This window comes from Salmo salar, chromosome 23 (genome assembly GCF_965601325.2).
Source record: "Salmo salar chromosome 23, fSalSal1, whole genome shotgun sequence".
Lineage (NCBI taxonomy): Eukaryota > Metazoa > Chordata > Actinopteri > Salmoniformes > Salmonidae > Salmo > Salmo salar.
Window position 1 is genome coordinate 12,768,360 of NC_138313.1, and position 11,641 is coordinate 12,780,000.

General features: G+C 41.4%; 1 protein-coding gene across 1 annotated transcript in view; it reads right to left on the minus strand.

Moving 5' to 3' along the window:
* LOC106584068 (adenylate cyclase type 1) overlaps window positions 1-11,641 on the minus strand; it is a 79,519-nt gene that overhangs the window by 7,876 nt on the left and 60,002 nt on the right. Inside the window, exons 15-16 of the mRNA XM_082967918.1 lie at window positions 4,068-4,184; window positions 1,606-1,752 (exon numbers count right to left, since the gene is read on the minus strand). Coding sequence (XP_082824044.1) covers window positions 1,606-1,752; window positions 4,068-4,184 — 264 coding nt within the window. The remainder of the gene's footprint in view (window positions 1-1,605; window positions 1,753-4,067; window positions 4,185-11,641) is intronic.

Here is an 11,641-nt window from a genome sequence, read left to right on the forward strand (position 1 = left end):
TGAGCCAATCAGGTGTGGTGTGACAAGGTATACAGAAGATAGACCTATTTGGTAAAATACTAAGTCCATATTATGGCAAGAACAGCTCAAATAAGCAAAGAGAAATGACAGTCCATCATTACTTTAAGACATGAAGGTCAGTCAGTATGGAAAATGTAAAGACCTTTGAAAGTTTCTTCAAATGACGTTGCAAAAACCATCAAGCGCTATGATGAAACTAGCTCTCAAGAGGATCTCTACAGGAATGGAAGACTATAGTTACCTCTGCTGCAGAGGATAAATTCATTAGAGTAACCAGCCTCAGAAATTGCAGCCCAAATAAATGCTTCAGAGAGTTCAAGTAACAGACATCTCAACATCATCTGTTCTGAGGAGGCTGCATGAATCAGGCCTTCATGGTCGAATTACTGCATAGAAACCACAACTAAAGTACACCAATAAGAACAAGAGACTTGTTTGGGCAAAGAAACACGAGCAATGTACATTAGACCGGTGGAAATCTGTCCTTTGGCCTGATTGAGATGTTTGGTTCCAACCGCCGTGTCTTTTTGAGACGCAGAATAGGTGAACGGATGATCTCCACATGTGGGGTTCCAACCGTGAAGTATGGAGGAGAAGGTTTGATGGTGTGGGGGTGTTTTGCCGGTGACACTGACTGTGATTTATTTAGAATTGAATGCACACTTAACCAGCATGGCTACCACAGCATTCTGCAGCGATACGCCATCCCATCTGGTTTGCGCTTAGTGTGACTATCATTTGTTTTTCAACAGGACAATGACCCAACACACCTCCAGGCTATGTAAGGGCTATTTGACCAAGAAGAAGAGTGATGGAGTGCTGCATCAGATAACCGGGCCTCCACAATCACCTGACCTTAACCGAATTGTGATGGTTTGGGATGAGTTGGACCGCAGAGTGAAGGAAAAGCAGCCAACAAGTGCTCATCATATGTAGGAACTCCTTCAAGACTGTTGGAAAAGCATTCCAGGTGAAGCTGGTTGAGAGAATACCAAGAGTGTGCAAAGCTGTCTTCAAGGCAAAGGGCGGCTACGTTGAAGAAAATATATTTTGATTTGTTTAACACTTTTTTAGTTACTACATGATTCCATATGTGCTGTTTTATAGTTTTGATGGCTTCACTATTACTATTATGTAGCAAACAGTAAAAATAAAGAAAAACCCTTGAATGAGTTGGACCGCAAAGTGAAGGAAAAACAGCCAACAATTACTCAGCATATGTGGGAACTCCTTCAAGATTGTTGGAAAAGCATTCCAGGTGAAGCTAGGTTGAGATTAACTTTAGGATCACACCACCACTCTGATCTCTGACCAGCTAACACTGTCAGTACACATGGAACAGTAAAAGGTGAACTTTGATGAGGTGTTGGGCCACTGATTGCATCCCATTTGGCACCATATTCCCAATATAATATATTACTTTTGACCAGCACCCATAGGACTTTGGTCAAAAGTAATGAACTACAAAGGAAATAAGATGCCATAGACTTGGTCAAAGGTAGTGGACTATATAGGGAAAAGGCTACAATTTGGACAGTGGTCAACAGTAGTGCACTAGAAAATAGGGTGCCATTTGGGACACACCTCATCGAAGTCTGCAATGATCTTGTTGAGAAGCCTGAGACACTCCACTCCCATGTTGTTGCCGTCCAGCTCGATGTAGAAGTCGTTGAAGTTAGCAATGGAAGCAAACAGCACTCCTACCTGACAATACGACTGATAGTACAGGTCCTGAAACAAATTCAGACAGGGAACCTAAGATGAAAGGAATATTACACAAGTATTAACAGGTATTAACAAGTCCCTGGGACAGTTGTGCCCTCAAAGCTCATCACTAAGTTAAGGACCCTGGGACTAAACACCTCCCTCTGCAACTGGATTCTGGACTTCCTGACAGGCCGCCCCCAGGTGGTAAGGGTACGTAAAACATCTGCCACGCTGATCCTCAACACAGGGCCCCTCAGGAGTGCGTGCTCGGTCCCCTCCTGTACTCCCTGTTCACCCATGACTGCATGGCCAAGCACGACTCCAACACCATCATTAAGTTTGCCGATGACACAACAGTGGTAGGCCTGATCACCGACAAAAGATGAGACAGCCTATAAGTAGGAGGTCAGAGACCTGGCAGTGTGATGTTAGGATAACAACCTCTCCCTCAATGTGATCAAGACAAAGGAGATGATTGTGGACTACAGAAAAGGGAGGACCGAGCACGCCCCCATTCTCATCGACAGGGCTGTAGTGGAGCAGGTTGAGAGCTTCAAGTTTCTTGGTGTCCACATCACCAACAAACTATCATGGTCCAAACACACCAAGACAGTCGTGAAGAGGGCACGACAATGCCTATTCCCCTTCAGGACTGAAAAGATTTGGCATGGGTCCTCAGATCCTCAAAAAGTTCTACAGCTGCACCACCGAGAGCATCCTGACTGGTTGCATCACCACCTGGTATGGCAACTGCTCGGCCTCCGACCGCAAGGTACTACAGAGGGTAGTGCGTACAGCCACCCTAGTCAGACTCTTCTCTCTGCTACCGCATGGCAATCGGTACCGGAGCGCTAAGTTTAGGTCCAAATGGCTTCTTAACAGTTTCTACCCCCAAGCCATAAGACTCCTGAACAGCTAATCAAATGACTACCCAGACTATTTGCATTGTCCCCACCCCCCATTTTTACGCTGGTGCTACTCTCTGTTTATTATCCATGCATAGTCACTTTACCTCTACCTACAGTGCATGTACATATTACCTCAATTACCTCGACTAACCGGTGCCTCCGCACATTGACTCTGTACCGGTACCCCCTGTATATACCCTCGCTATTGTTATTTTATTGTTGCACCTTAATTATTTGTTATTTTTCAATTTTTTATTTATTACTTCAGTTTATTTTAGTAAATACTTTAATACTGTTTTTCTTAAATCTGCATTGTTGGTTAAGGGCTTGTAAGTAAGCATTTCACTGTAAGGTCTACTACACATCTACTACAAATTCTATTTGGCCCATGTGACAAATAGAATTTGATTTGATTTGTTACAAAGGGTTGAGGAGGAAGTTCTGGATTTTACAACTTCATGTTAGATGGTTCATCACCCTGAAAAGAACAGTTATTACAGATTTAACGGTACCTGTCCTAGATCAGTGGGGTTCAGTTATTACATAGGGTTAACAGTACTGGTCCTAGAACAGAGGCAGAGGTAGACAGGGAACTAGGAGTTAAATAGGGCTAATACACATGTCATGGGACAGTTACAGAGGGTTAACAGTACATGTTCAAGAATAGAGGTAGACAATGAACTAGTAGTTAGATAGGGCTAATACACAGGTCTAGGAACAGTTGATACAGGGCACAGTTTCCTTGAGCAGAGAGGCAGAGAGTGTATGTAAGTTAGATACGGCTAACATACTGGTCCTGGGACAGTTGTTTAAGGCTACCAGTACATATTCTAGGACATTGGACTGATGTGGCCTTCTTGTGCATTTCTCTGCACTGTGTACCTTATATTTGCAACAATGTATCATCTACAGCACCCTGCCATATTAGTACAGTGCACTGATGGACATAGGGATACATGGGATCCTACAACATTCCAGGGTCTTAGGGTCATCACTGTTTCCGGAAAGACACTTCCTGGTTCCACTGTTTACAAAACAATCCTGTTCTTGTAACAGGAATACACATTTCCTGGTTGGGAAGTCTCCAGGATGTTTGATTTCATAATTTCCTGTTCCTGAGAAGAGGGGGGGCAGACATCAGTAAGATGGATATTGATCAATCAATGGACACAGCAACAGAGAACAACCAAACATCAACCACACCCGCAACCACTGTACGACCTTGGAGGTCAAAGAAGCAATTCTTAACACCCTGTTCAAAACATGACCACGTCATGATGCGGTCCGATCACAATACAACCCAAACACGACCTCAAAACAATCCAACTACACCAGCTACTCTAGTGCACCGCTACACAAACATGAGATGACCCAGTCCTGCTGGTGGACCCATTCGGGAACAGGGGAGAGGGGGGACGGGGTGAGACTCACCATGTTGCGGGGGTTGGACATAAGGAAGTGCTGGGCTACGTGTGCAGGTAGGAGATTGAACAGGATCCTCTTGTTGTCCAGCTTGACTTTCTCCATGTCGCCTTTCTCCTCCTCTGCCTGCACAAAATACACAGAGTGAAAACTAAGATAGCCCCACATCTCTATTGCTCTGATGCAATGTATTAGTTTGCATACCAAATAGCACCCTATTTCCTAAATAGTGCACTACTTTTGACCAGAACCCCTAACTGACCAGGACCCCCTATAGGGTTCTGGGAAAAAAAATAGTGCACTACATAGGGAATAGGGTGCCATTTGGAACTGCGAGCTTCCTTCATCAGGGTTTCTGCTAAGAATAAACCAATAAATAACCAACACATCTGGATACAGACAGAATAACAGAGTGATAGTCCTTTAAGTTTGTACAGATTTCCATAAATGGGGCTTCGTTTTCACTTGGAGCTCTGAGAGGACTTTTCAATTATTCTATTTCAGCTGTAATAGCTTTTCCTCATCACTAGAGGGGGGTAATGACTCACACACAATAAGTTAGAGGACAAACTAAAAGCAATGGAGGAACTTAAAGAAAGATCAAGTGTAGTCTATTATAAAAATAAAGTGAACTGGATGGAATATGTCTTCAACATAGAAATTATACTAAAAATATTTTACTGAAACTTGTTACAAATCACAGTCACCTACAATTCACCAAACCATATTTTGAAAGAGGTAGCAAAGTACATTAAGCATATGTTTTTGTTTCAGTCTCCTCCATCTCCACTAACCAAAGATAATTGTATGGATTTTTTTTCTGTTAATAATGTAAAATGAACAGCTGTACAGAAAGAGTCATGTGAAGGCCAAATTACTGAGGAGAAACTTCTTGATGCAATTAAAGCCCTTAAGTTTGTGAAAACTCCAGGGATGGCTAGCATACCAGTTGAGGTATAGCAAACCTTTTTTGATGTACTTAGAGGACCTTTATTAGTATGTTTTAACCAGTCCTATAAATCCTCTTAAGGATCCACCCCTTTTTTAAATTTTCGCCTAAAATGACATACCCAAATCTAACTGCATGTAGCTCAGGACCTGAAGCAAGGATATGCATATTCTTGATACCATTTGAAAGGAAACGATTTGAAGTTTGTGGAAATGTTAAATTAATGTAGGAGCATATAACACATTAGATCTAGTAAAAGATAATACAAAGAAAAAAAACATGTTTTTTTGGGGGGGGGGGGGCATCATCTTTGAAATGCAAGAGAAAGGCCAAAACGTATTATGCCAGCCCAGGCACAATTTAGATTTTGGCCACTAGATGGGAGCAGTGTATGTGCAACGCTTTAGACTGATCCAACAAACCATTGCATTTCTGTTCAAAATGTTGTATCAAGACTGTCCAAATGTGCCTAATTGGTTTATTAATACACTTTGAAGTTCATAACTGTGCACTCTCCTCAAACAATAGCATGGTATTCGTTCACTGTAATAGCTACTCTAAATTGGACAGTCCAGTTAGATTAACAAGAATGTAAGCTTTCTGCCAATATCAGATATGTCTATGTCCTGGGAAATGTTCTTGTTACTTACAACCTCATGCTAATCACAGCCTACGTTAGCTCAACCGTTCCATAGGAGACCCACCGATCCTGTAGAGGTCCTATAAAAAGGCTAGATTATCAGATACTCAACAAGAAGGTCTGATTTCATTACTACTGAAACAGGCCGGACCCAAGAGGTAAATATAAAGATCCAGTCCATTTAAAACATTTGAGGCCCCTTACACTTCAGTGTTGTGATGCAAAATGCATAGTGCATAGAATTAAAAAAGGTATTGTTGGATATTATTCATCCTAATCAGCCATGTTTCTTACATGGACGATACATTGGAGATAATATAAGACAAGTACTGGAAACAATAGAACACTATGAAAAATCTGGGAAACCAGGCCTGGTATTCATAGCTGACTTTGAAAAGGCTTTTGATAAAGTATGACAAACTTCTATATAAATGCAAGGAATATTTCCATTTTGGAGAATCACTTAGGTGTAAAATAACCCTAGGTGTAAAATATTCAATAATGGCTACTTCTCAGAAAGTATTACAGTTTTTCCCAATTGTTTACACACTAAAATTGGAACTTGAAACGCAATCACCGAAACCTGAAACTCATGTACCAAATCCCTAAACCAAGTCTGCAAAATTTCAAGCACAATTCCGGCTTTACACTCAGTTTTCAATTCTATATCACACTTTTTGCAAAACACTACACACAGTTCTCTACATTAGGCACAACATTCAAAATTAAAATCTCTGTAGTCCCTTTGGAAAGCAACGCCAATCACAATGCCAAGCTCTACACACCAATTGGCAACACCCACTCCTCACAGGTGTAAACACTAGTTGCTGAATTGTTCACTTAGAAATCCGAGCTTTAGCACTATAAAAGGCCACAGATGAGCTCTCCTGTTTTGGAGAAAAATGGAAGCAAGAGCTAGAGGTGAAGGAGTGAGAGTAATAGGAGGAAGAGGAGGACGAGGAAGGACAGTTGTCTCAGATGAGATCAGGGCCACATTGGTTGACCATGTGCTCAACCATGGATTGAGTATGAGGGAGGCTGGGCAGAGAGTTCAGCCCAACCTGAGCCGCTACACGGTTGCATCCATCATCCGTACATTCAGAAATGACAACTGGTAAGTTACCTACCATCTACACTATGCTCTTTATGTATGTATAATGTAGTATACTGCAGTCCGACATATCAGTAGGCCTATGTTACTCAGTGATTGTTGGCCAATGTTACAGTAATGTAATTTCATATTGAAAGAAAATAGATTATTTTAGCTTAGTGTAATCAATCATATATTTGTGGATCTTCTGCAGAACTGAGACACCGGCTGGTCACACCAGAACAGGATACTGCTATTGTGAACACGGTGGTGGCAAACAATACCATTAGACAACGAGAAATCCAGAACCACATAATTGCAGACAACCCAATATTCAATAACATTCACCAGCTGGGCATGTCTACATTGGATCGTGTATTACAGTGCAACCAAATCCGGATGAAACAGGTTTACAGGGTGCCATTTGAGCGAAACTCAGAGAGGGTTAAAGAACAGCGCTATGAATATGTGCAAGTAAATACTATACTGTGAATTTACTATCATATCAGCACTGTATAGACACATTACAGTACTGTAATCCAGTGTATTGTGCCTCACCATATTGACTGCTCTAGGTCTATGTCACATATTGTCTTGTTGTCTGTTTCAGAGAGTCTTGGAGCTGGATGCCGCTGCAATTCAGCACGTTTATATTTACATTGATGAGGCTGGCTTCAACCTAGCCAAAATATGGGGATGGAACATTATTGGCCACCATGCCATTGTGAATGTCCATGGACAGCGTGAAGGGAATATCACTATGTGCACAGCCGTTAGCGAGCAAGGCGTCCTCCATCACCATGCCAACCTTGGTCCCTACAACACCGCCCTTTTCATCACATTCCTGGACACACATGGCATCCTCATTCCAGCCAAGCAGAGGGGTGGACCAGAGCAGCCCAGGTATGTTGTCATCTGGGACAACGTGAGTTTCCACCAGGATTCTATGTTCCGCAACTGGTTCAACAACCACCCACAATTTATTGTTCTATACCTCCCACCATATTCCCCATTCCTAAACCCAATTGAAGAGTTTTTTTTCCGGAATGGCGATGGAAGGTGTATGACCACCATCCCCTCGCACGCATGCCTCTTCTCCAGGCAATGGAAGATGCATGTTGTGAAGTTGATGTGGGGGCTTTCGGCGGCTGGATCCGTCACTCCAGAAGATTCTGCTGTTTAGCCAGGGAGAACATCGCCAGACGAAAATATGAGGCAGGATGCAGCCTAATGTCTTTTTTCTTACATTTTGTATGTGTTTTTTGCATTTTGTGTTTACAGTTTTGAAAGAATGAGACACTTTCATATTTGTTTTTTGTACAGAAAACACTTTATCTTACTGTTTGTTTTTCCTGATTTTCTCCTGTTGGGTATGGAAAGTGTTACATACAAAACACAAGTGTTCAAAAATACTGCATTTTGTGTGTTTATTTATGTATATTTGAGTAGGTATACATTACTGTAACAATCTTTTACAACCGGCTACAGCAGGTGTGCCCAACCTTCTTTGACGTGAGATCTACTTTTTCATTTGCCAGCATGATGAGATCTACCAGTCTCTAAATCTAAACTAACCAACACAATGTATGAAACGCAACAAACCACTGAGTATGGACCTGCCGCTATGACATCCAAATATGTGGACCAATAACATGTTTTCCACAAATAAGTGCAACTAATTTCATTTCCTACCTTAGTGTGACTTTTTGCATTGGGTGGAGGCAAGTAGTTTTTCCATAGTCAGGGCTGTAGCAGCTTGTTGCAAGTCTCATGCAGGCCACAAGGTGGTCATCAGTCATAGTAGATCTATACTTGGACTTTATTATCTTCATATGAGAAAGTGCAGACTCACAGACGTTGGTTGATCCAAAAAGGGCTGATAAGTTGAGAGCACATTTTCTTATGTTGGGATACTTCTCCTCTAGCAGTAGCTCCCAGAACACTTCCTTCATCTCAGTGGTTGCCTTGGATTTCAGCTGAATGTCATTTTGAAGGGTGAGAATTTCATTTTCTGCTATAGTTGTGTTCAACTGAAAAAGTGATCCCATTTTGGAGGCAATGACTTCCACATTTATGTCTGTGCCAAACGGAAAGCACATATAAGTGGCAATAGGCTCAAGTGATGCAAAGTCAGTGAAACGACTGTCAAACTCAGATAAGATGCTCTGGACTTGCTCCACGTAACGTGCACTGTCAAGCTGTGCTGTATCCTTGCCCTGGCGTTCATGTTCTGAATGCATGTGTTGAAAGAAGTGCAGGTCCTTACGTTGCAGCTTTCTTGTGAGCAGTTGTAGTTTGCATTTAAAAGTGTTCACAGAGCTGATCATGTCGATTACGTTTGCCTTTTCCTTGCAGCTCTACATTCAATTCATTAAGCATGTGATAAGGGAATGTATATGTTTAAAGTAATGATAAGAGAATCTGAATGACATTAATTGTAATGACTAAAGTATTTCACCCTAATAGTTACAGACGCTTAGACAATGTGTTTAGACATAATACTAGAATATTGTGAGACAGTGGGAACATTGTGTTTGTGTGTGATAAAGAGGAACGTACAACAGACATGTTTTGGTACTGTGTGACCAAGGACAGGAGATAAAGTTCCTCCACCCAGGGAGGAACAGATGCGCTTGTAGACTTGTAGGCGCTTGTAGGAGTTATATAAAAGGCTGTGCGCATTATATGATTTTTAGAACATTCTCTGAATAAACCTTACGGACCTTTTGCAGAAGCTGAGTCTTTGCCTAATTATTATTAAACCCAGGGTCTTACAAACCTCGGGGATTGGACAAAGCTTAAATAATTGTTAGTTATCATCATTGGGATTGAAAATTCTCATGACAGCATGTAAATTAGATCAGTGAGAAAAGCTAATCCAGGAGCCACTGTGTGTCCTCTAGCTGTGCATAGTCTGCATGTTTGGAGACCTTGAGAAACTCCTCGATTTCAGGCAACAACTCACTGAATCTCTCTAAAAAGTTCCCTCGGCTCAGCCACCGCACATCTGTGTGCAGCAGCAGGTCTGTGTGCTCCGCTTCAGTCTCTTCTGATTGAGCGTGAAATAACCTCCGCTGTAGGCTTCTTGCGCGAATAGAACACACAATCTTCATCGCAACATCCATCACCTCTTTCATGTTTAACATCTCCCTGCACAAAGCTTGCTGATGAATTACGCAGTGATAACTAAGAAAGTCCGGGAAAGAATCATCTTGTTTGCACAATACAATGAACCCACTAACGCGGCCTACCATAGCGGGTGCACCATCGGTAGTAATGGAGACAAGCTTACAAAAGGGCAGTTGGAATTACTTAGCAAACTCCATAAAAGCTTGAAAAATATCTTCGCCCCTTGTATGTCATTTCAGTGGCAAAATGGTGAGTAGTTCGTCCTTTGTACTCATGTTGTCAAATACCATTCTGATGAAAGTGCATAACTATGCCACATCTACCATATCTGTGGACTCGTCAAACTGGAGGGAATAACACTCGCAGTTGTCGATATCCTTCTTCAGTTGATCCTTGAGGTTCTCCGCTATTCCCTCACATCTTCTTGTCACCGTATTTCTGGACAACTGAATGTCATTGATGGCAGCCATAATTTCAGTCTTATTCTTAAAATCTCCAAACAGCAAGTCGGCAGCCTCAATAAATGCTTCCTTGATCCAACTCCCCATCTTTTTATGCTTAGCAAGAACGTGACTCACACGATAAGATGCTATGGTTGCCGCCACCCCTTTGGTCACAGGCCTTGTGAAAATTGCGCTGCAAGTAGATTTTTTAATTCTTGTACCTTTCTTCTTCGTAATTCAGTCTTTGCTGGAAAATCTATTTTCTGGGTTTTGTGTGTGGTTTTAAAATGTTGTTCTTTTACCTTCCTTTGGGATAGCGATGCTATTATGGCAGATGAGGCAAACACATTTTGAGTTTGACATGACAAAAATAGAATCCACCTCCCATTCCTTGTGGAAATGATACGTTTTCTGTTTTTTTGTATCCTTTCCTTCACTCATTATTGCTGCTGTTGACCACACAACTTAAGAACGAATATGGCTACAAAGTTAGCTAGCTAGCTACCTGCCTGGCATCACCGTGACCTCGACCTGGAGTTGGCGGGTGGCATCTGACCGCACTAACTAGGCATACGTCAATAAGTGGGCAGGGAATGGTCATATTTTATGTAAATCACATGACTTTTCAGACATTGCTGTGAATGGAGGACTGTCGATTATAGGCATTGATTTGTGTGGCTGAATTTTAGTGGATGTATAATTATATATATATATATATTAAATAAATAAAAATCTCACGATCGACTGGCAAGCACTCCGCGATCAACCAGTAGATCGTGATTGTTGTTGGTTGGTAGACAGATCTATTCATATGACGCGTGTCATTTTGATGCAAAAAAAAAACATTTGGAAGAGATAAAACAGTTTTGACAGTTGTACAGTTTAGCATTTTGTGTTTGCGGTTTTGTGTTTAGAATTTTGGGAAAATGGCCCAAAGATTCAGCAAACGTGTCTAAACGATTGTGGAAAAATGTAAACTGTCAAGAGGAGTAAATTAAAGTTGTCCACAATCGGCATATCTATTTATTATGGCCATCGGAATAAAATCAGATCCAACAATAATATCAAGGGGCTAGAAATCCAGGGCATTGTACTCTGATGATTCATGTTTTCTTTTAAATCCACAATTTGGATCCCTCCACATCCTCGTAGAGGATTTAGATAATTTTGTTGTAATCCATAGAGGTTAGAAAAAGTATGATAAGTGTAATATATTACATATTGGATCACAAAAAAAACTTTTACATTACCACTTGGTTTACCAACAAAATGGTCTGACAGTGATGTGGACATACTCATATCCCGAAAGAAAGAAATTATCTCACTACAATA